The 25,153-nt window shown below is 46.6% G+C and overlaps 1 protein-coding gene across 4 annotated transcripts in view; it reads right to left on the reverse strand.

Moving 5' to 3' along the window:
• Nucleotides 1-25,153, reverse strand: part of WWC3 (WWC family member 3) — a 110,241-nt gene that overhangs the window by 7,105 nt on the left and 77,983 nt on the right. For all 4 annotated transcript variants that reach the window (XM_006050693.4, XM_044937200.2, XM_044937201.2 and 1 more), the window contains 11 exons: nt 20,177-20,419; nt 19,104-19,193; nt 17,755-18,320; nt 11,789-11,909; nt 10,951-11,025; nt 10,072-10,158; nt 8,894-9,086; nt 7,601-7,762; nt 6,821-6,972; nt 5,313-5,478; nt 277-441 (listed from right to left, as the gene is read on the reverse strand). In XM_006050693.4, the coding sequence (XP_006050755.3) occupies nt 277-441; nt 5,313-5,478; nt 6,821-6,972; nt 7,601-7,762; nt 8,894-9,086; nt 10,072-10,158; nt 10,951-11,025; nt 11,789-11,909; nt 17,755-18,320; nt 19,104-19,193; nt 20,177-20,419 (2,020 nt within the window). The remainder of the gene's footprint in view (nt 1-276; nt 442-5,312; nt 5,479-6,820; nt 6,973-7,600; nt 7,763-8,893; nt 9,087-10,071; nt 10,159-10,950; nt 11,026-11,788; nt 11,910-17,754; nt 18,321-19,103; nt 19,194-20,176; nt 20,420-25,153) is intronic.

The following is a 25,153-nucleotide window of genomic DNA, read 5'->3' on the forward strand; positions in this document are numbered from 1 at the left end:
TTTATTTGGCTGCGGGTTCTTGTTTTGGGATCAATGTATATCTGCGTGAAAGCAAAGTCCTTGCCTTCATGGCCTTATTTTCCACACAGAGTTAGATTTGCTTGGGGCAAAGTGGGGAGATGAGACCAAAATCAATTTCCTACCCACCCATGCATGGTGTTCCTTTAGTGGTATCATTTGTGATAACCTATATGTCTTTTAGCATAAATAAGAAAAAAAAAAATAAAGGGGACATAAAGAAAACTTCTAGACAGGTGGCAAGGAATCCCAACTTACTCTGCAAACATATTGGCTTCGTGCTCCAGGAGAGAAAGTCTGAGAACGGACAATGGTGCTGCTCCGAACAAAGGGCGAGCCGCGGGCCCTGCGGCTGGGCCTCTCCTTCCGAAGACTCGCTACCTCTTCGGGGAACAGATCTTCTGTGTTGGTCTCCTTATCAACCTAGATACAATTTATTACCATGACTTTTGCTAGGACATAAGCAATCAACTCCATGTGACCCACTCTTCCGTCCTCCACATGGACTTCTATGTGGCATTTCACATTTAACACGTCCAGAATTTCTGATATTCCCTCGGCCAAGCATCTCAACCTAACTAGTTTGTTGAAGCAAAAAAAGTTTTCGTATCATTCTGGACTCAGCTCTCTTTCATACACCCTGTATCTGGTCCAAGATCAAGTCCTGTTGGCTCTGTGTTCAAGATTAAGCATGTTGTGACCTCTTGTCATTGACTCTCCATCTGGGTCACCATCATGTTCTGCCTGCTCAGTGCAGGAGGCTTCTCACCTGGCTCCCTGATTCCACACCTCCCTCTTCCCTTCAAATGCTTCTCAACACAGTGCCAGAGACATCCTGATAAAATTGAAGGAGGACCCTGTGATTCCACTCCTAGGTGTATACCCTAAAGACCTGAAAACAGGTGTTCAAATACTTGCGCACAGACGGGTTCACAGCAGCCTTATTCAAACAGCTGAAAGGTGGAAGGAGTCCACACCTCCATGGACAGATGAGTAGATAAACAAAATGCCCTGTACTCACACAAGGGATGAGAAGGAGGGAAGTGCTGACAGACAACGACAGTGTGCTGGGCCTTGAAAACATCAGGCTGAGTGAAAGAAGCCAGTCACAAGACGCCACGTACTGTACGATGCCATTCATTCATTCATTCATTCATTCATTTTTACTGAAGCATAACTGGCTTACATTGTTATATTAACTTCAGGTGTTCAAGATAGTGATTCTGTATTTTTATACATTACAAAATGATCACCATGATAAGTCTAGTTACCATCTGCCACGTTACAGTTGATACAATATTACTGACCATATGATTTCCTTATTTTATAATCTCCCTTATTTCCCTCATCCTTGCACCTCCCCCCATCCTCCACCCTGGCAACCACCAGTTTATTCTCTGTATCTATGAATCTGTTGCTGTTTTGTTATGGTTGTTCATTTGTTCAGTTTTTTTAGATGCCACATATAAGTGGCCCATAGAAGGGGAAAACGTGGAAGCAGTGACAGATTTTATATTCTTGGGCTCCAAAATCACTGCAGATGGTGACTGCAGACATGAAATTAAAAAACACTTGCTCCTTGGAAGAAAAGCTACAACAAACCTAGACAATGTATTGAAAAGCAGAGACATCACTTTGCTGACAAAGTCAGCAAATATATAGTCTAAGTCTATATAGTCAAAGCTATGGTTTTTCCAGTAGTCATGTACACATGTGAGAGCTGGACCATAAAGAAGGCTGAGTGCTGAAGAACTTATGCTTTCAAACTGTGGTGCTGGAGAAGACTCTTGAGAGTCCCTTGGACTGCAAGGAGATCAAACCAGTCAGTTTTAAAAAAAATCAACCCTGAATATTCATTGGAAGGACTGATGCTGAAGCTGAAGCTTCAATACTTTGGCCACCTGATAAGAAGAACTGACTCATTGGAAATAAACGCTGATGCTGGGACAGATTGAAAACAAAAAGAGAAAAGGATGGCAAAGGATGAGATGGTTGGATGTCTCACTGATTCAATGGACATGTATTTGAGCAAATTCCAGGAGATAGTGAAGGAAAGGAGAGCCTGGTGTGCTGCAGTCCATGGGGTTGCAAAGAGTTGGACACGACTTAGTGACTGAACAAGTGAAATCATGCAGTATATGTCTTTCTCTGTCTGATTGCTCCATTTAGCATGATAATCTCTAGGTCCATCTGTGCTGTTGCAAATGACAAGATTCCCTTCTTCTTTACGGCTATATTTAATTTCACACACACATACCACATTTTCTTTACCCATTTATTGATGGGCATTTAGGTTGTTTCTGTATCTTGGTTATTATAAATCATCCTGCAATAAACATGAGTGCATGTATCTTTTCTATTAGCATTTTTGTTTTCTTCAGAAAAATATCCAGAAATGGAATGGCTAGGTGTATGGTAGTTCTATTTTTAATTTTTTGAAGAATCTCCATACTGTTTTTCACAGTGTTCACACCAACTTACAGTCCCACCAACAATGCACAAGGGTTCCCTTTTTTCTACATCCTCTCCAACGTTTATCTGTTGTCTTTGATGACAGTCCTTCTGACAGGTACATGGTGATAACTCATTGTGATTCTGATTTACATTTTCCTAATGAAAAGCAGAGACATTACTTTGCCAACAAAGGTCCGTCTAGTCAAGGCTATGGTTTTTCCAGTGGTCATGTATGGATGTGAGAGTTGGACCGTGAAGAAAGCTGAGCACTGAAGAATTGATGCTTTTGAACTGTGGTGTTGGAGAAGACTCTTGAGAGTGGGGAACACATGTATACCTGTGGCGGATTCATTTTGATATTTGGCAAAACTAATACAATTATGTAAAGTTTAAAAACAAAATAAAATTAAAAAAAAAAAAAAGAGAGAGAGTCCCTTGGACTGCATGGAGATCCAATCAGTCCATTCTGAAGGAGATCAGCCCTGGGTGTTCTTTGGAAGGAATGATGCTAAAGCTGAAACTCCAGTACTTTGGCCACCTCATGCAAAGAGTTGACTCATTGGAAAAGACTCTGATGCTGGGAGGGATTGGGGGCAGGAGGAAAAGGGGATGACAGAGGATGAGATGGCTGGATGGCATCACCGACTCGATGGATGTGAGTCTGAGTGAACTCCGGGAGATGGTGATGGACAGGGAGGCCTGGCGTGCTGCGATTCATGGGGTCGCAAAGAGTTGGACACGACTGAGCGACTGAACTGAACTGAACTGAATGATTAGTGATGTTGAGCATCTTTTCATATGTCTGTTGGCCATCTGAACGTCTTCTCTGGAAAAATGTCAATTCAAGTCCTCTGCCCAGTTTTTAATCGGGTTGGTTGTTTTTTTGATGTTGAGTTGTCATGAGTTCTTTGTGTATTTTGGATATTAACCCCTTGTCAGCTATAATGTTTGCAACTATCTTCTCCCATTCAGTAGGCTGTCTGTTTTCCTTATAGGCTCCTTCACTTGGCAAAAATTTTTAGTTTGATAAAGTCTCATTTGTTTATTGTTGTTTTTATTTATCTTGCCTGAGGAGAGAAATCCTAAAATATAATGCATTGCTAAGATTAAAGTCCAAGAGCATACTACCTATGTTTTCCTCTAGGAATTTTATAGTTTCAGACCTTACATTTAAGTCTTTAATCCATTTAAAAATGGAATGAGAAAGTAGTCCATTTTCCCCAACACCATTTACTGAAGAGGCTGTCTTTTCTCCAGTGTATTTTCTTGCTTCCTTCCTCACAGATTAGTTACCCATATAAGTGTGGGTTTATTTCTGGGCTTTCTAATCTGTTCCATTCATCTATGTGTATTTTTTTGTGCCAGTACCATACTGTTTTGCTTTCTATAGCTTTGTAGTATAGTTTGAAATCAGAGAACATGGTACCTCCAGCTCTATTCTTCTTTCTCATGGTTTGTAAAAAAACATAAAATTTACATTTTTTTAGTGCACAGTTCAGTAGTATTAAATGTATTTATATGGTTGTGAAAGAGACCTCCAGAACTTTTTCATCTTCCCAAACTGAACTCTGCCACCATTAAACAACAATTTCCCCATCTCTAGCTCATGGTAACCACCATTCTACTTCCTGTCTCTATGAATTTAATTACTAAATTTAGGAATCTCATATAAGTATAATCATACAGTACTCATTCTTCTGTGACTGGCTCATTTCACTCAGCACAATGTCTTTGAGTTTCATTCATGTGGTAGCATGTGACATGACTACCTTCCTTTTTAAAGGTAATATTCCATTGTACATATATGTCACATTTTTCTTATCCATTCATCTGTGGATGGACGTGTAGGTTGCTTCCACCTCCTGGCTACTGTGAATAATACTGCTATGAACATGGATATACATGTATCTCTTGGAGACTTTCTTTCAATTCTTTAGGATGTATATCCAGAAGTGGAATTGCTGGATCAGATGATAATTCTATCTTTAATTTTCTGAGGAACCTCTACACTGTTTTCTATAGTGGCTGCACCATTTTACAGTCCTGATCTTTGAAGATACCAATTTACATTTCTAAATGTACCCCTTTCTAAAATGAGAAATCTTTCTAAAAATGCAAGCCCTGCTTCCCTATCATTTCATCCTTCAGTAGCCCTTTTGACTACCTCCATTGCTACTGAGTTGTACTGATTTACCCTGTCTGTTGCCCACAGGGCAGGACTTGCCATCTGTTTCTTTGCTGCTGCATCTGCAATGCCTAGCAGCTACCACAAGCACAGGCTGAGAGAGAATGCAAATGTGGTTGAAGAACTAGCGACTGAGGAATCCAGGTGAAGGGGTTACAAGTATCTATTGTACTATTCTAGCAGCTTCTCTATAGATTCAAAGTGCTTCAAAATGAAAAGTTGCGGGGGGAAGAGACATTAAGCAAGCCACTCCCCTGACTTGGACCAATGCTTGTAAAGGTCTGAGAAAGCTGGATGCTGGCAATGACTGGTAGCTATGCCCAGAGCATCTCCTCCTGAGGCACTGTTCTTAATGTCACAAATGGAAAATAGCTACAAGTGTCCAAAACCATAGGGACCCATGAAATATCCCAAGCCACACACGACCCTGAACATGGGAATGGGTCATCATCAGATGGCTCACGAATGAGTAAAAATCCAACCTTTTTAGTTTAAAGAAGACAAATGTTTCCATAGTACTTGCTGTTTACAGATGCAAGGGCATTTGCTTGGCTTCCCTCATGGGGGATACACGCTCCCCCCTCCAGGGCAGTGCCTGGTACTGTCAGGCAAAACATTAAGGGATCCATCATATTCCTTGACCTTTTCTACTTACCTTAAGAGCTGGGGGCTGAAGTTTCTTCGGGCTGTAAGGATCTGTCTGGCCAGCAAACGTGTGTCCATGGATAGAGTCAACACCAACGCAGCAGGGCTCTGGGTGTGGGGGGCTGGTCTGGGCACAGCTGCTACAGCCACTGTCTACCGAGTCTGCCTGCCAACTCCTGCAGGTGGACATGGCAAAAGCCCTCAAAATGTTCATCAAGGACTGAGTTCACTGCTGCACTTAGAGCACTGTAGCAGAGATGCTCAATATTTGCTTCTGATGACTGAAGATGGGTACTTTTCTCATAAAGTGAAAGGCATTTAGGTTCTCTAGGGAAGAGAGAGTGCTATGAGGCCTTTCATCTAGAGGGTCTGTCTGTCTGTCTCGCCCAATTGCAGTCATTGAAGATGCCAGGACCCTGGGACCACCTCTCTGAGTCCTCTCAGCTTCCTGCCCATCCCTGAGCCCACCCCTCTGCCGTGCACTTTCCCTCCCAAAAATAAACTCCTTTTGAAAATAAACCCTGAGAAAGCTATTAGGAAGAAGTAGCAAGCTTTGGAAACATGCTCTTTATGGAAAAACGTGGAAGTAAAGCAATAAGAAAGTGCCTCTGGAAAGGATCTGCCAGAAAGCAATACACTCATGGTGCGCTCCTCTGAGTGATTCCTCTACTGAAGACACATCTGCCCTAGTCAAGCATTTGCCCACAGGCAGCTCTGGGTAAGATGTAAAGGGGCATCACATGATTCTATTTAAATGAAATGCCCAGAACAAGCAAATCCTTGGAGATGGCATGGAGATGGGCAGTGGCCAGGGGCTGAGAGGACTGCTAATGGGGATGGGGTTTCCTTTTGGCAGGATGAAAATGCTCTAAAGTTGCCTGTGGCTTTGGGGGCATAATTGTGTGCCTGTATTAAAATCCACTGAACTGTGTACACTTAAAGGGGTGACTGTATGGTAGGGAGATTGAAATGTGAAAGTCAAAGTCACTTAGTCATGTCTGACTCTTTGAGATCCTATGGACTGTAGCCCACCAGGCTCCTCTGTCCATGAGGATTCTTCAAGCAAGAATACTGGAGTGGGTAGCCATTCTCTTCTCCAGGGAATCTTCCTGACCTAGGGAATGAACCTGGGTCCCTTGCATTGCTGGCAGATTCTTTACCATCTGAGCCACCAGGGAAGCCCTGATAGGGAGACTGTATGCCAATAAAGCAGTTAATAAAGAAAAAAACCAGAATTTTAAAGATCTATCATATCCAATCTTGGCAGAGGGAGCCCTCAACAGTCCCCTCACTTTAAGAAAATTCAGGAATAGGAGGAAAGGTGAAAAGCCTGTGCCTACAGCTAGAGTCAAAATATGGCCTTCATGAAAACAACCACACGACCCCCTCATGAGAATCCCAACTTCTGCACAAAGGTATCCAAGAGTCGCCCAGTACATTCTACAGAAACTAACCTGTAGCTGCTTCACTCCAGGAAGATGAGCTGTGTCTTTCTCAGGGGCTACCGGCCACACTCACCTCTCAGACACGGCCTCGGCCTGCTCCTCCTTGCGCTCCATCTCCAGGATCTCCTCCTCCGTGTACTCCAGCTTCACACGCTCCTCGGCCAGCTCTCTCTCTACTGCCTGCAGCTGCGCTGTGGTTCTCGCCAGCAGCACCGTCACTGCGTCCTGCAGGACGAAAGGGATGACGCTGAGAAGCAACTGAGGCCAGTGGTGTGTGGTGGTGAAACGGAAAGCCTGTGGGAGCACCCTACTACCCTACCCAGCTGGCAGCTGTCCAGTGGCCATCCCCGGCTGCCCTCCAGTGAGAAGCACCTCAGCCCTGGTTGACAGAAAGTCAGTAACTTGGCCTTTTTAGGGAGGTCTGAAAATTCAAATTTTAAAGCTACTAACGCATCACTTATGATCAAGAACACACTGCATTAAAAAAACATTATCCTGAACAGCCACATGCATCACTATGTGCTCAGCTGCTCAGTGGGTGAGTCAGCAGGGTCTTCTCTGAAACAAACGTGTGTGTGTGCTAAGTCACTTCAGTTGTGTTCGACTCTTTGCAACCCCATGGACTATAGCCTGCCAGGCTCCTTTGTCCATGGGATTCTCCAGGCAAGAGTACTGGAGTGGGTTGGTATGCTCTCCTCTAGGGGAGCTTCTTGACCCAGGGGTTGAACTCAGGTCTCCTGCATTGCTGGCAGATTCTTTACTGTCTGAGCCACCAGGGAAGTCCATGTTTACATAGCTGTTTCTTAGAAACAATGTCCCCAGGAAGAGCCTGTCTCAAAGCTGGGCCACCTACTGTCTTCCTGCAAGCAGCCAGTGTCAGGTCCTGGGCGGCACAGTCTCCTGGCCTCTCCTCCTCCCGCCGCGGTGGCTCGGGGCCAGTGAACACCTGGACTGAGTACCATCGCAGCTGCATCTCGCTCGAATCATAATCGGTCAGGTTAATCTGAGCAATGCCCTGCAAGGTGTTTAAAGGAAAAAAAAGCACAACAGGTCTTGAATGACTGCATCTTAACAACCGACAAGCATCAAATAAAGTCACCCTTTAATGTTAACCACAAAGGCCACAAAATTTTCCACTGCTATTCAAAGGCTGCATGCATGCATGCTATGTCACTTCAGTTGTGTCCGACCCTTTGTGACCCTATGGACTGTAGCTCCCCAGGCTCCTCTGTCCATGGGGGTTTTCAGGCAAGAATACTGGAGTGGGTTGTCATTTCCTTCTCCAGGGGATCTTTCTGACCCAGGTATAGAACCCATGTTTTTTTAAGTCTCCTGCATTAAGCAGGCAGATTCTTTACCACTAGCGCCACCAGGGAAGCCTAAAAAGGCTGCAGTGAAATGAAAGTCATCACAAAGGATCTAATGGGGGCAGCTCCTTGCTTGCAGGTTCAGCTCAATCAGAAAGTGCTAGGGGGGGAAGTAGGGCAGAGAACGGACAAGATGAAGTGGTGGGTCAGGCTCAGGGTATGCCACTTAGAAGAGCCAGTGATTCTCATAGGGATGTTTGAAAAAAGGTTGGTGGAACTCTTCTCTAATTCTGACACTGATGGAGTGGGACTAAGGGGGAAAATTCCAACATTGGGAAGAAAGCAGCCTGGTTTCCAAGCCCTGCCCTATCTGCCTAGGTAAAGATGGATAGTTGATTCACCCGGTTCCAAGGTTGCCAGATAAAATAACGTGCGTCTGGGTGAACTGTCATTTCAAATAAACAGCATATTTAAAAAAATATATATCAATTCTGTCCCAAATATTACATGGGACATACTTATACTAAAAGGGATCCATAGTTTATTTGAAATTCAAATGTAACCAACCATCCTATAGTTCTATCTGCCCAGTTTATCAGACCTATTTATTAGTTCCTGTGACTGAAGATGGGGATACTGCAGAAGTGGTTACGCAGACGTTTTACAAGTATTCGTTGAGATAATACACAAGTACAAAACACTTGACAAGATAAGGGGTTTTATCACCCCTTTTTCTCCTCCCTGCGACAGAGATCCTTTGACAGCACAATTCATCAGCGTCCCACCCTGGGACTCAGGCAGGTGGGGAGGGAGGGGGCGGGGGCAGGGAGGGGCCGTACCAGCAGTTCCTCCTGCAGTTGCGGGTTCACGGAGCACACGTATAACTGAAGAGACTTCAACGTCACCATGCTTGAATGCACAGGGATTCTGAACACTTCATTAAATACCAGGGGGGCTTGCAATTCCAGAGCCTTCGAGCAGTAAGTGTTTGGCGTGCTGGAGTCAAGCGGGGGCAGATAGACACGGATGTGTCTGCAACCGAGAGAGGGAGGAAAAAAGCGGATGGAGGCAGCATTTACTGACACAGCTGCATGGGACACGTGTGGACCACAGAAGCGTGCAGATACGCCACCTAGTTTCACTGCCCATACGCAGAGTTTTACTGTCTTTTGGAGAAGATTCTTTTTGTCAACTAAGAATAAGGCCAAAGAACTTACAAGCCCCTAGAGATCAGGGGGAGAAAACCCACTCACAAAGGAAAGACTTCCAGGTCAGTGGTTAGGACTTGAGAGGGACTCGAGTGGACATTCCGCTTTCACCATCTTTGTGGGAAAAAATCTGGCCAGATCTCTCCACGGCCCCTTGGTTCCCTCTCCAAGCTCTGCCTGCCGCACCAGGCTGTGCTCCCTGCCCTGTTCACTCCCGGCGTGGAAGCCGGCACCCAGGAGACGCTCAAGCATCAGTGGATGCTGCAAACCGTCAGCCACCCAAAACCAGGCTGCTTCCAAGGGCTTTGCGAGGCCAGTCTGCGAAGATGACTCATGGAAGGGGAGGGTGCCATCTGGCCTGAACGCCCATCACAGGGGGGCTCACCCACCTGGCTAAGTGGGACTCCCCCTCCCACCGTTCAGGCACCCATCTTCCTGCTGGGGACAACTCGAATTCCCTTCTCCCAGTTCAGGCACCTCATCTGGTCTCAAGAGATGAGTGTGGCCATGTCACCACCAAGCCTTGTGACCAGGAGAGACATCTTAAGCTCAAAGGCTACCAATGAAGGGCACACAGCCCTTTCTCATCATGGCCACACACATAACCAGACTGGCTCCATGAATGCCACCTGCTTCCAATAGTAAACCAGCCTCTTCTTAAAACTTAAAGTCTTTTATATTTCAGGCAGACATGCCCTGGCGTCTTATTCTGAATTCAGGTTCTAAAACAGTCTTTTCCCCTGCCCAAACGGCCAAGCAGCACAGGTTAGCCAGCGGTGTGGTGTGGAGGAGGGCCTGGGAAAGCTTACATTTTGCAGTCTTCCTTTACCATCAGCCCAGCAAAGTTCTTCAGTTGGAGTACGTTCACAAGGAGACACTCATTGGCCCTGTCAAGCCTGGAAAATAAAACACGAGTTCACAGACTGCAAACTCCCTGAGGTGGACAAATCCTTCTGGTGCAACTACCGCAGTGGCCCTCACCGCACTCCCAGGAGACCGGTGTGAAGTCTGGGGACATTTCTTACTGTCACACCAAGTGTGTGTGTGTGGGGGGGGTGGCGGCTACTGGATCTTGCTGCCACTGAACACTCCAGAGTGCACAGGATGGGCCCCAACCAAGAACCCAGCTCCAAGGTCATGAGCACCGACACTGAGAAACACTCGACTAGGATGACAAGAGTGAGCAAAAGAAAGCTGCTGGGATGTGAACATCCTGCCTTACTTCTCTGAGAACTGCTGGTTATCGCCTCGACAGAAACTGTAACTACGGGACTTTCCTGGTGGTCCAGTGGCTAAGACTCCATGCTCTCAGTGCAGGAGGCCGGAGTTCGATCCCTGGCCAGGGAACTAGATTCCACATGCTGCAACCAAGAAGTTGCATGCCACAACTAAAGAACCTGCATCCACAATGAAGACCTGTTGCAGTCAAATAAGTAAATAATTTTTTTTTTAAAAAAAAAGAAACTGTAACTAGAATCCCAAACGCTTTGCATTGCAAAGCACCCAGCTCCCCCGGCTGCACAGGGTGACAGTCCCCAGTGTGACTTGGTGTCGGGAGACAGCAATGGAGCTGCTTACACAGGTCCCTTCATCCCTCCAGGCCTGTGGGCGGAGCTCTGAGTTGGTGGGCGGGCCCCAATGTACCCATCATCTTCACGATCCACAGGGAAAGAGTCTTCTGTACTCACAGAAATCCAACATGGATCTGGGGCCCCTGGTTACTGCAAGCATCTCCACGAACAGGCTCGTCAGCATCCTCACTCCTGAACACAATCAGAAAAGGACCCATTACTCCAAGGGGACGTGGTTACTGCGGGCTCAGCAGAAACTCCTGCTAGGAGTGCTTCTTAGTGAGAGGGGCTTTATTAAGTGGGGACTGAAATAAATGCTATACACTGAATGAAAGGACACGGCAGGTCCCCAGGATCCATGATGCCATCGCCCAGGGTGCCTGCCGACCAAGTGGTATTTCTGAAAAAATAACTGCATACCTCTGAAGACCACATGTGATGTTTAGGACAAAGTTCAAAAACATGTCCTTTAAAATGCTACACAATAAATGAGATGCGTACAGATACCTGAGGCGAAATAAATGACATCAAAGGTCTCAAACAAAATAAAGCCCAGAATTGTTCTGCCCTTGCAAAGTAATTCCTTGAGCTGAGGAAAGTGGGAGGGATGGCGAGGCATGGACATTCATTTCAAGTAAACATCCTTTCTAGAAAAAAGCAGGTATCTCTCGCACACTGATTCTCCTTTTCCAGCTCTACTGGGCTTGTGCCTTTCACTGCCCCCCGCCCAGGGCTGGAGAGAGAGCAGTCGTCCTAGAAACAGGGAGCCAGGCTAGTCCCCAGACACCACCCGGGAGCAGAGGGGTTCCCTGGGAATGCTAAGAGCCCTCTCCTGGGTGGAGAGAAAGTAGAAGAGCTGCACCCCACAGACACACACAGTGTCAAGCCAGACACGTATGGGCAGGGCTGTCTTTCGGGAAGTCAGCCCAGGGAGGGGAGAAGGTCAGCTTCTAACCTTTTGTTGGGAGGTTCAAACACGCCGCTGTCGCTGGCCAGGGAGTAATCAGACAGGCAGGTGGACATGCGGCACGGTCTCTGCTCCAGCCTCTGGGCGCTGTCTTCTCGAAGGGTCACTACTGTAAGCAAGAGACGTGGCAGGGCTCAGGAGGTGACAGTGCAGGAGGCCAGGTCACAGCACAGACAAAGCACAAAGCGGCAGAGACAGGCCAGCGTGCGCACAGATGTGTGCTTAACCACACTCTGCTCGAGAACCTTCTGATAATGAAAACTGGAAGATACAGGCTTCCGGCTACTTCTTTAAAAGCTCTTTAAATGACCATAAATCTCCTTTCACCTCCTTAATGAGCACACAGGACAGAAGGTGGTGGGAAGGCCCTGGGCACGGTGGCACTCTGAGAGAGTGTCAGGGAGAGAGATCACTCAGGCATGAAGGATAGCGAGTTCTCTGAGAGCTGGGAGGGTCAGTGTTTCCTCTTTGATGCTGCCTGGTAGTCTCCACGCTTCATACAAGAAATGTGGACTACACTCCCTCACAATCGGAAAACAGAATTTTTAAAAAAAATCATCAAAATCATCCCTAAAAAAACGTAGTGACTTTCAATTCAGAGGATATACAGATGCAACCCAGACTTGGCCTTTGTCAATGTCTCCGTGGCCCCTTTTTCTCTCTGACTGCAGCATCCTCCTCAGCAGTCCTGGGGACAGACTGGCTTCCAGAAAGGTCTCCTGGGATTAGACAGTCTCATCACTGAGCAGCTTTACTTTTGTCTCAGACCTACTTTAACCAAGAGCCACTGACATTCTCCCCTTAACCATTTCACTTCATCAAGTCCTTCTGCTCCTTCCCTCACAGCACCAAGTGCCCTCTGCTGAATGTGACAATGGACACAGGAGCCTCCACACTTTCAAGAGAGGCACACGTGGTTAGAACACAGGATTAAACCATGAAGCCCCAACTGAGCCTCACTCTGGCATCATGATGCCTCTTGTTAGTCACGCAGGTCCCTCTGGTCTCTCTACTTTGCTTCAGGCATCTAAGCTCTAGAAATTGAAAATTTAGATATCTGCGCATCCCTAAGTTGAGGGAATTTCTCAACAAAATTTGGAATTTCTCAACAAAATTTCTCACAAAATTTCTCTCTCATTGTGATGAAGATGTACAAAGAGAGAAATGAAATGAAAGGCTTAATCCTCAGTGATCGCAAGCTTAGTGCATTCGCTCAGTCCACCAATGACCAACTCTGTTTTCAACCAAATTATTAATTCACAGAACAATTAAACCCAAACACATTCAGTGGGGTGCAAAACAGATGGGGTGTCTGTGGCTTTGGTCTCACGATGTTAACTGCAGACAAAAGCAGACAAAAGCTGACCTTCCAAAGGCGTGAAACACCCATCTTAGGGGCCACCAGCTCCGCCTCAGTCAGAGGCAAAAACTGGCTCAGTCCCAGGGTGGCTGGAGGTACAGACTCACACATCATAGATCACCAATCCCAAGTCCAGCTCTGCTCATCATCCCTGTCCCATGGAAGAAACCAAAGCCCCCAGGTCTGAACTGCAGATGGAAGCCCTCAGGTTGCTGCATGGAACCCCAGAAAACACAACTGCTCACTACTTCCATTCCCAGTTCTGTCACTCGGCCTTACACATCTTTAAGGAAGTAACAACATGCAACAATCCAGTCAAATTCCAGGCAACCCGGTAACGTGACTCTGACAAAATTTCTCTCATTGTGATGAAGATGGACGAAGAGAGAAAGGAAATGAAAGGCTTAATCCTCAGTGATCGCAAGCTTAGTGCATTCATGGAGCAACCGGATGCAGGAGTTGACAGAAGAAGGAAGTACAGTCATCTGTTGCCCTGAGTGAGAAAAAAGCACATGGCAGACCCCACACTACATACCCCAACCGTCTGCTCTCGGGCTTCAAGGCAACAATGGGACACTGGGGAGCAGCCAATGAAGTAAGGAATAAACAGTCTTCTTCACATTGATTTTTAAAGCCCTTGAACTTTTCATCATGAAACACAGACTGACAGACACTGAGACCTAAGGACAACAATACCATTTGACAAAAAGTAAGAAAGTATAAGGAAAATCACACTGTGGGCAAAGCTGCCAGTTGACATACTAAAATAATGGGAGGATTAAAGTCTAGGGGGAAATGAAAGGAGGAAAAAAATACTTCAAGCTTTTCAGAAAGTTCTTACACCACTTTCATAGCCAGATGAATACCACTGAAATGACAATAATAAGAGTAACTGTTGAGCTACTTTAAAGGACAGCTATGAGCTATGTCCTTCCTGACCATGCCTTGACCATCCTAAATACATTGATTCACTGAACAAAGATGTGACACAGCCTGACCAGCGAGGCAAAGGCAAGTCCAAGGTCACTTACAGTGAACGTTTCTGTCGAGCCGCATGAAAAAAGAGATAAAAAAGTAGAAAGTGAAAGCACTGTAGAAGTTAAGCCAACAATTTTAAACAGGATAAAGAATGTAATAAAAACATCAATAAACAGATGAATAAAGTAAAAATATTTATGGATTTACATTAGCAAATACCAGTGGGAATGAAAATAGGAATGGATTTCAAAATCATGACACATCTGACTTTTAAAATCTGGGGAAGATAAAACTGTAGTAAACATGTAAAAACTGCTGAAGATGACCATTTATTTTCCCCCTCCCCTGTCCCGCCTTTGGTCTCCTCACACTGATTTAAATCACAATGGGTGATTGTGAATTTTGTGTAACTAAAATTTTATCTTGCTAAAGGTTGCTTGAGTCAAACTTAAAAAACACGTAGTGTTACTAGACTGGAGACTGTAGGGAACTACGTGACCTCGGGCATCATAAATGAGGGGCGGGGTTAATATAATGAGTATTGAAATCTTCACCAACTTTATGAAGCTGCGATGACTCTAGGCTTGGGCATTCCCAAAGATCAAGGGAGGCCAGGAGTTATCCATTGTCCATGCCTCAAGCTGCTTACCCAACCCAGCCCTCATGGAGCACCCAACAGGACCCATTCATGGAGACAAATACTTCTAGTTTGTAAGTGGTATTTGTAATTTGAGTGTGTGCTAAATTGCTTCAGTCCTGTCTGGCTCTGTGTGACCCTATGGACTGTAGCCTGCTGTCCATGGGATTCTCCAGGCAAGAATACTGGAGTGGGTTGCCATGCCCTCCTCCAGGAGATCTTCCTGACCCAGGGATCGAACCCATGTCTCTAATCTCCTGCATTGGCAGGCGGGGTCTTTACCACTAGCGCCACCTATGAAGTGCTTATAATTTAATTAATTTGTAATCTGAGTAATTCCACTCAGTGTCAGATAAGAATACACCACCAGATGGCAGTATCTGACCATGCCAGAAGCAAAGCCCTCGGTCTAAGAATTGTGAAGCATCATAACATCCATCACAAAGCGGAAAAGAAAAGGAAGTCAGGATCAGAAATTAAGTCGGCTCTTCTCTTTCCCACCCTATCTTTATCCTGGACCGAAAGGGGTGTTTGGCCTTGTGTGGACTTTCTGCATACACAGACTGACACTCTTGTATTTCAACCTTTAAAGAAACGTTGGTATGGGTGTGTGGGTGTGTACTCAGTCGTGTCCAACTCTTTGGACACATGCAAACCCCATGGACTGCATTCTATCAGTCTCCTCTGTCCATGGAATTATCCAGTCAAGAATACTGGAGGGGGTTGCCATTTCCTATTCCAGGGATCTTCCCAACCCAGGGATCACTGTGTCGCTGGAAGTGGGCGGGGAACACAGAAAAGTAAGCTCAAGCAACAGATGCACAATTCAGTCCTTATTTTGTATTTTCTTTTTTGAATCAAAGGAATAAACATGGAATACTGAACCTGTGATTATAATGAAGACCAAAGTGAATAAAGTTCCTCTGGACATGTGAATTATAGAAACAACGTATATGGGGATATGAAAGGCGTGTTTGCGAACACAGAGGGGAAGACACTGAAATAAGAGATGCCAAAAAGCTCCAGGACTGCCTAAGAATATACTGGATCTCTGGTTAAACACATAAATGTTACAAGAAACTATTTTATATATATCAGTCCTGAATATTCATTGGAAGGACTGATGCTGAAGCTGAAGCTCCAGTACTTTGGCCATCTGATTTGAAGAACTGACTCATCTGAAAAGATCCCGATGCAGGGAAATATTGAAGGTGGGAGGAGAAGGGGATGACAAAGGATGAGATGGTTGGATGGCATCAACGACTCAAAGGACGTGAGTTTGAGCAGGCTCTGGGAGATGGTGATGGACAGGGACAGGGAAGCCTGTCGTGCTGCAGTCTACAGGGTTGCAAAGAGTCGGACATGACTGAGCGGCTGAACTGAACTGAACTGAATAACCAGCACTGCTGTTGTTTAGTTGCTAAGTCGTGTCCAACTCTTTTGTGACCCCATAGAGTGCAGTCTGTCAGGCTCCTATGTCCATGGGATTTCCCAGGCAAGAATACTGGAATGAGTTGCTATTTCCTCTTCCAGGGGATCTTCCCGACCCAGGGATTGAACCCATGTCTCCTGCTTGGAAGGCAGATTATTTACCGCTGAGCTACCAGGGAAGCCCAATAACCAACTTGGTTATACATGAAGAAGAACTGATGGGTAACAGAATGGTGGTGAGTGGAAGAGTCCACAAAGATCACCTCGTTTAAGGGCAAGGAAGGTGGAGACTCAGCCCCTTTCAAAGATGCACTCGAGGTTACACAGCTAATGAGTCAACAGGACAGGGATAGGGGCTGGGTCTAAGCTGCTAGTCTGAAGCCCTTTCCACTACCTTGGGTTTGTACTCACGTTTTCTCTCTCTCCTTTGCTACTAAAACACTTAACAGTACGGAACCAGGGTTTCTCAGTCTTGGTACTACAGACACCTTGGCTGAATCATTCTTTGTAGTGGGGACCATGCTATGGGCTGAAGGATGTTGAGCAGTGCCGCTGGTCTCCACCCACCAGAGGCCAGTAGTACCACCACCACCCCCTACCCCACAACCAGCCCCTCAGCTTCGACAACTGAAAATGTCTTGAGACATAGCCAAGTACCTCTAGGGGGCAAAAACACCCCTGGTTGAGATCCACTGTGCTCCACAAATTATCTACTGTTTGCCTGAATGGAATGTCTGAAAACAGTTTGGCCGTGCAAATGGAAGTTAATTAAATGGGTGGCGGTTTTTTATCTTCTCCAAAAATGAAGTGGGTTCAAATCACTGGAGGTTGGCTCACAAAAGCTCCATCAGCCAGAATACCCTCTGAAACAGCAGACTGGTTTTCCACGTGGGCTACATGTTGACAAGCTGAATTGACAGCAACTAGACAGATGAAATTCTCATGGCTACGTGTTTCTTGATCTGAACAGTATCAGAGAAATCGATTTGGTAGCAAGGACTGATGCTCACAGGTATGCCTTTTCACTTCCCCCATGATAGACAAGTACAAGAACAAAGGATAAAGAGTGAAGTGACAGGGTCAAAGGAAGATTTCTGGGGGGCCGTAGCCCGACAGCCACCCTCGTGCTGGTCTGAGGCAGGCACGCACAGAAATGCTCCATCTGGGCACACTCCCTGGGAACTTCACTATGGCCCAAGTACTTCTTTATCAGGCTCCCAGTGTGGAGGAACAGGTGGTTCTTATCTTTATTTATAACAACTAACATTCTGAAAACTAGCAAAATACCGGGAAAGACTATGACAGTCTTTCCATGGAAACTTATCAGTTTCATTTCAAGGACCAGGGACAAGACAAAAGCAAAAGCACGCAGGCAGAGGCATGCGAGCTTCCTCATATGTCATCGAGGACCATCCATCAAGGGTCCTACTAAGCTGAGCGCCCCTGAGGCCACAGCAGAACAGCTGGCCTCCTTGCACACAGCTTCCTCAATGAGCTTGGATCCTTGCCTCCCAGCCCGGGGCACCCATGGGACTCATTAGTAGGTACCTGCAGCTGTGGGAGCAGTGGCCACTTGGGGTCCTCTCTCATGAGATCCTTCCCCGTCCCCGGGGCACCCATGCGGCGGCAGGGCCGCAGCGCCCGGCAGGTCTTCGTCCCCTAGGGCAGCGGCCTGAGCCCGCAGCCTGTCCAGGGCGCCCAGGCCTGCCACCTCGAAGCCATCACCAAGCTGGGCCAGGGGTGAGTCTCGCGAGGCCGGGAGGAAGGGCGTGTCCAGGGGTGAGCTGGGAGGGGACAGCGAGGATAGGGAGGACCTCGAAGACAGGGAGGCCAGTGACTGTGGTGTGTCCAGGGAGCGCCTCGGCTTGTGCAGGCCCGGGGGCCCCGTGGTGTCCGCCAGGCCCACATCCCGGCCCAGGGAGTCGAAGGGCACGAGGTCGAAGCGCAGGAGTGGGCCGCCCTCGGCGTCAGGCTTGTCGTACTGTGGGAGCCCGTAGATGTCGGTGAAACTGACGGAGCTCAGCGAGCCCCGGCTGGAAGCCAGGGAGCCGCGGCTGGAGGCCAGGGAGCCGCGGCTGCTCCCCGAGGACATGGTCAGGGTGCTGGCAGACAGGCTGAAAAGAGAAGAGCAGCCTGGAGCCCATGGCTGGAGCCCTCTAGACCCCATCCGAGGCCAGCCTCCGGGAAGCTCCAGGAGTAAAACCCTGCCTTGTGCTCATCAACCCCACCTGTGAGCTGTTTAAGACACCCACTCCCCACCCTTGAGTTCATGACTATTTCCTTTGTTTCTGTGCGTGTCAGTAGAGAACACAGGTTAACATCTAGGACTCTTGCCCGAGTTTAAGTTCCAGCTCAAACTCAGACTAGCTGAAGGTCTTTTTTGGTCAAGGGCTTTTTGACCTTTCTGAGTCACCCACTTTCTTGGGTGGGGAGTGCTGTGAAGAGAACAGTTCCCACCTCAAGACACTCTTAGAAGGGGAACTGAGAAAATAATACACAGAAAGCCCTTGACACTATGCTTTCCAATACAGTTGAGTACCTGAACTCCAGAACTATTACTGAGCATCCACATCTTAAAGATATTGTTCCTTAAAGAAATAAAAATGTATGTGTGCATATATGTACATGAATATATACACTTTCTGATGCTGTGAGCTACAAAATCCTTGGGCAAATCTGAGTTCAGATTCGTTATTCGCAAGTCCCACTTGGTGATCTCCTCAGAGTCCTTGGATCATACATGATATGAGCAGCTCCTCAAAAAATATCACATATCCACTTTTCTGTCCTGTGTTTACAACCACTTCAGGTTCTTAGTTCTGGGAGAGAAAACCAAGCTAAAGGGCATTGTGAAGCTCATGACCACATCATTACAAGATGATAATCAAGTTACTCACCTTTGTAACTGGGACTGGAGATAGGATGTGAGGCGGGTGGCTTCTTCCAGCTGCATCAGGAGACAGTTTCTTTTTTCCTGAAGCAGAATCCTGTAAGTACGAAAACAGTCCACTGGTGGATTTCAAAAATAGCAAGTATATTTTCCTAACAAGAACTGCAATGATTAATCCCCCCGAACTGACTGAGGTTTGAATGACTAAATTCTAAAAAGCACATCCAGGTCATAAACACCAAGATAACAGAGATGTGTGTTGTTTTGCTTGAAAATGTACCACCAGCCCCCTGAACAGCACCTGATACACTGGGTGGGTAGGCAGATAGATAGATGGGTGAGTGGATGGATGGATGGACAGATGGATGGATGAGTGGATAGATGGGTGGATAGAGGGATGGATAAATCAATGGGTGGGTAGCTGCATGGACTGATGGATATGGGGGTGGGAGGATGGACAGGCTGATAGATGGATGAGTGAACAGCAGTTTGGATGGACAACAATAGACAAGAAGATGGGCATAAAGATGGGAGGATGGGTGTGGGTGGATGAACAAATAGATGGAGACTAGACTAGAAGATGGATACAAATGCCCAGCATGCCGTAATCTACTGCAATTCCCTGGAACAAATCAGAGTCCCTCATTTTTAAGCCCTCTTCCAGGCAAAACCATATGAAATTCTAACATCTACAGAATTCAAAGATCAAGCCCAAAATAAAAAAGCCACTGCCCAAGTGTGGGAGGTAGTTTTCTCTCTAAATTTTTCCTATGGGGTGGGTAAGGACAATGTCCTGAAAATACAGGGGTGGGGCACCTGGCACCTGCAGCGGGAGCAGGCAGGGTCTAAGTCATGGGTTCCCCAGTCTTCTTCCCTCCTCCATCCCCTTCTCGACCGTCTCCAACTTGTGAACAGGGACCAGGAGTTTTGGAGCCCTGAGCAGAGCTGGCACCCCTGGAGGACGGGCAAGTACATGCTCCATCCACCTTCCACCAGGCAGTAGCTGCTGGAGCAATCAGTGACCACGTGCAGCCGTGCAATCTGGCTTTGCCAGCCGCTCCTCCGGCGCTACCTGCCCACCTTTCGGTGGCGCCCTGCATGGACGTCGCCCGGGCACGCTGGATCTCCTCCTCCAGGCGCCGCCGCTCCTCCTCCAGTCTCACCACGTCCTCTGCCGGCCGCCTCTGCTGGATGATGAGCTGTAGCTCTTGAAGCAGGGCCTCCTTCTCCTTGACGAGCTGCAGCCGGTCCCTGTCAGCCTCAGCCAGGCCCGGCCACGACTCGTTCTCCAGCTGGGCCAGCTGCTGCTGGATGTTCGAGACTCTGCAAAAGACGGACACGGGAAGATCCACGAACTTGATGAAACACACACATCTTTACACAGTCTCAGCACCATCACGCAGATTCTAGAAACTCACTCTAACCAATAGCGGAATGACTGCACTGAGTCAACCTCACATGGCACAAATAAGGGATCTGGAAGTGAGGTGGAACGAACCCAACGTGGAAGCCCTTTGCATCATCTGCCCTGGCCTACGAGATTTGGGATGACAGTAAGGATGTTTGTTGCAGGGCTTCCCAGGTGGCTCAGTGTTAAAAGAATCACCTGCCATTGCGGGAGACCTGGGTTTGATCCCTGGGTTGGGAAGATTCCCTGGAGGAGTGCATGGCAACCCGCTCCAGTATTTTTGCCTGCAGAGTCTCATGGACAGAGGAGCCTGGCGGGCTACAGTCCATGGGGTCACAGAGTTGGACACGACTGAAGCCAACTGAGCACACACGCATGTTTGTTCCAAAGAAGACCCCAATTCACCCATGTGACTAGCATTGCTTCCTATGTGTGCTGTTTTGGAACGAGACAGAGCCAGCTCATTTCTCTCAGCACCCCCTCCCTCATCAGTAGCTAAACACCGTGCTAGATGCACAAGAGATGCTTCTGGCCGCCTGCCTTCTCTGTGCGCCTAGCTGCAGAGCCCACCTTGAGAAAACCCAGAAGAGAATCACACCCCTCATGGGATCCTCAAGAGTGCCATAGGCCTTGACCATGCAGGACATTCAAAATGCCTGGCAGAGAGCAGGTACTCAACCAAAGCTAAACACGTGAAACGGAGAATGAATATGCCAGCAAGTATATGAAAGAATGGGAGTCAAGTCGCAGTGATCCTGGATGTGGTGCAGGGTAACCCTTAAGCTGCAGAAATACAGCTCTCGTCACCCCTACCCCGTGCACCCAAATGGCCCGCAGGCCCACTGGGCAGACAGACTAGTGTCCTGAGGTTGTGCTGAAGGCAGAGGAAGTGAAAGAGACGTGGTCCGTGTTTTTAGAGCATCCTTAAAAGCAGGAGCATGATGTTTTAAGCCCTTTACGTTTATATGTGGCTCAAGATGAGGGTGGCTTCTGGGCAGAAAGAAGGATTTGCAGACCTGACCAGAAGCCAGCCCTGTGCCGGACAGAGATTGGCACATGGGCCCAAAACTAAATCCAATGACGTCTCTGAGGTCACAGAGAGCTGTGAGGGCAGCTAAGTGTCAGGTGCACTCAGTCCTCTAGCCTCAAGACAGTGGTTCTCAAAGTGGGGTCCCCGAGTCAGCCTCAGTATCACCTGGGAGCTCGTTACAAATGCAAATTTCAGGTCCCACCCCAGATCTGCTGAACACCATGCTCTGCAGATGGAGTGGGGCAACCTGGGTTTTGACAAGCCCTCCTAGGTGCTTCTTGCCCAAGTGTGACACCTGCTGCTTTTCAGGCACCCTAGCCTGGTCTGGAGAATGCAAACTGTCCTTGGAGCTCTTAGGGCTTCCATCAGGCAGGGATAGGATGATCCTCACTAAAATGAGAAAGGCAAGAGTGCTTTTGAGACTGTCCCATTTGGTGCTCAGGACACATATCATAAATAGAAGCTCGTGTCCTTGCTGGGTCCAGACTTCAGAATCCATCTCAACACTGTGCTTCCTCACAGATACTGACAGTCAACTGGCATTGGCCCATGTGTTAAGGTCTGTGGGATATCCTTGTACCAGTCTGAGCTGCTCATGAACTAGACGTGAGCATGAGACTAGTCAATCTGACAAAAGGATTGGCCAAGGCGCCTTCTTCAAGTGAAGAAGCTGGAGCTCCAACACTTTGGCTACCTGATGCGAAAAGCCAACTCATTGGAAAAGACCCTGATGCTGGGAAAGATTGAGGGCAGGAGGAGAAGGGGACCACAGACAGAAGGTGAGATGGTTGGATGGGTTCATTGATTCAATGGATGTGAGTTTGAGCAAGCTCCAGGAGATGGTGAAGGACAGGGAAGCCTGGCATGCTACAGTCCATGGGGTCACAAAGAGTCAGACATGGCTGAGCAACAACAACCTTCTTCAAGCACCAAACCAATTAGAAAATCCACAGTCATGAAAAGAAAAGAGTATATAAGTTATAGTTTAAATGCACACGTTTTACTCAAGCCCAGTTCCCCAAGAAGGTAAAGAAAATAGCTGAATGTCAGTAGCTTTATTAGGCAAATTCTTTTCTAACATAAGACCAATTTCCTGCAAATGTGTTGGAAAATGGTGCCAAACCATGTCACTGAAAAAACTAATGACAGATGCAGCTCAAAAGGGTCAGGAATCCAACTGGGCTTAAGCATCTACCTCTCTCTAATTAGTGTAATTAAAATTTATGGCAGTCATATAACTGAAGTCCAAGGAAGCACTCCAAGCAGACCCATAAATTAGCACCAAATCAGACATTAGACCCAGCGAAATTTTTGGAATATTCTACTGTAGATCAAGCCAAGTCAAAGGTAAGGAATAAATATAAAAGAGATGTACAAAGAGCAAATCCATTGGGTCCTCATAATTTTTCATTTCAATGTACACAGGAAAGCCTATTTGAGCCCAAGTAAAGTTATCAGTATTACCTGGTCATATATAATAATAATTCTCATACTACAAGCACACATATTTTAAAAAGCACTCCTTTTGAGTTTTCTGAAGTTAACATGTGAGGAGATCAAGATTCCATTTGCATTGGCCAGCTCCAGGTTAGCCACCACTGCATGGGGATTCAAGTTGCTGAGGGTGAGTGGAGATCCAATCCTAGATAATCCTGCTTTTTCCAGGAAAATCTCAAGTGACTCAGTCGTGTCCAACTCTTTGCAGCCCCATGGACTGTAGTCCACCAGACTCCTCTGTCCATGGGATTCTCCAGGCAAGAATACTGGAGTGGGTTGCCATTTCCTTCTCCAGGGGATCTTCCCAACACAGGGATAGAATCCATGTCTCCTGCATTGCAGGCAGATTCTTTACCATCCGAGCCACCAGGGAAGCCCCCAGGTAATATCCACTATCAGAACAAAGGAAAAACTGAATTACGAGAGGAAAGAGAGGCAAAGGGCAGATTTCCAAAGGTCTGTCCACTGTGAGCATAAAAGAAATAGTACAGTAACCAGAATTAAACAGTGTACTGTAACTTTCCAGAGCTCGCAAGAAAAAACTGTATGGACATATGGTGAGGGGTGACTTCAGTAGCAGAAACAATTTGGGTGAAGCTGACTTAATGTAACCTACCTGGCAAGGTTGTTTGGGCTGTACTGAGCACTAGATGAGCACACTGTGCTTAAGAACGAGGTTTATTGCTTTTTTTTTTTAATAATTAAATTTCATAGCACTGCAAATCACTGCAGAGCTCCCTATGAATCTAGAGGAATACTGGCATATATTGTGTGTGTTAGTCGCTCAGTTGTGTTTGACTCTTTGCAACCCCATGGACTGTAGCCCACCAGGCTCCTCTGTCTATGGAATTCTCCAGGCAAGAATACTGGAGTGGGTTGCCATTCCCTTCTCCAGGGGATATTCCCGAACCAGGAATCAAACCCAGGTTTCCTGCATTGCAGGCAGATTCTTTATTGTCTGAGCCACAAGGGATGCTGACTGGAATAGACTAAAAAGTGTAATTTCTTTGTCTAGATCCATAATCTGAAGTTAGACATTTTGGGGGTCTGCTCTTAGCCAGGCTGAAAGAAGCATGTATCTGTCTGTGTGTACCGGGAACCAAGAATGCTAGAAGAATTCCTTCTTGTACATTTCTTGTACAAGTGGTGTCTTGAATATTTGCCGCAGAAGAGGCAGGATGGCTTTACCTTTAAAATGATAAGCCTTGTGTACCGTGCTGCTGGCCCAGAAAAGAGCATCTGCCAGGCAGACCCTTCCTGTGTTAGGATTAATGGATCCAAGAGACCTTCTACCTCAGGCTAAATAACAAATGTACAGTTCTGATGTCCCTTCTATATCCACACCCAGTAGCTGATATGCAGTGCGGAATTGGAACCCCACTCTTGCAAGCACCATCATTCCAAATTCCAGAAATAAAGGGAAAACCATTTCCAGAAAGGCTATTTTCTACCATATTTTCTCAGTGAAATGAAATATAAGGAAACAAAGCGAGGTCACAATTAAAATTTGCAAAAAAAGAAACTTTTCCAAGTCCTTTTATTTATTTATTTTTTTGGCTGCACTGTGTGGCTTGTGGGATCTTAATTCCCCAATCAGGGATTGAACACGGGACCATGGCAGTGAGAGCACATAATCCTAACTAATGGACTGCCAGGGAACTGCCCAAGTTCATTTTCAAAGAGAATCAAGATCAATTTAAAACTGGTGAGGGTTTGTTTTTTCCTTGAGAGTCAGCTGAGTTTACTGATTTTTATTTTTGATAGGTAATCCCTTTTATAGCCTATATATATCCTCTCACAAATGCCTTTTAAAGGCTTTAAGACACACGTCCCTGTGCACAGAATAGTCAAGAAATGAAAGCAAGTCCTCAGTCAAGCATTCTGGTCTCATGTTTATCGTATGATTTCTAAATTTCACCCCCTGAACAGGCCTAATGTAGACAGAAGTCAAATATGAATCATTTTTCCCTTACTATTTTTGCCCAAACACCTTTACTGTTACAACCCAGGCACCATTAAACCATGAATGGAAACCTGCATTTATGTGGCAGAAACTGCTCGGACCCTCACGATTCATGTGGAAATCTTAAATATGACTTGCATTTTTCAAAGAAGAAAATGC

Source organism: Bubalus bubalis, chromosome X (assembly GCF_019923935.1).
Source record: "Bubalus bubalis isolate 160015118507 breed Murrah chromosome X, NDDB_SH_1, whole genome shotgun sequence".
Taxonomy (NCBI): Eukaryota; Metazoa; Chordata; class Mammalia; order Artiodactyla; family Bovidae; genus Bubalus; species Bubalus bubalis.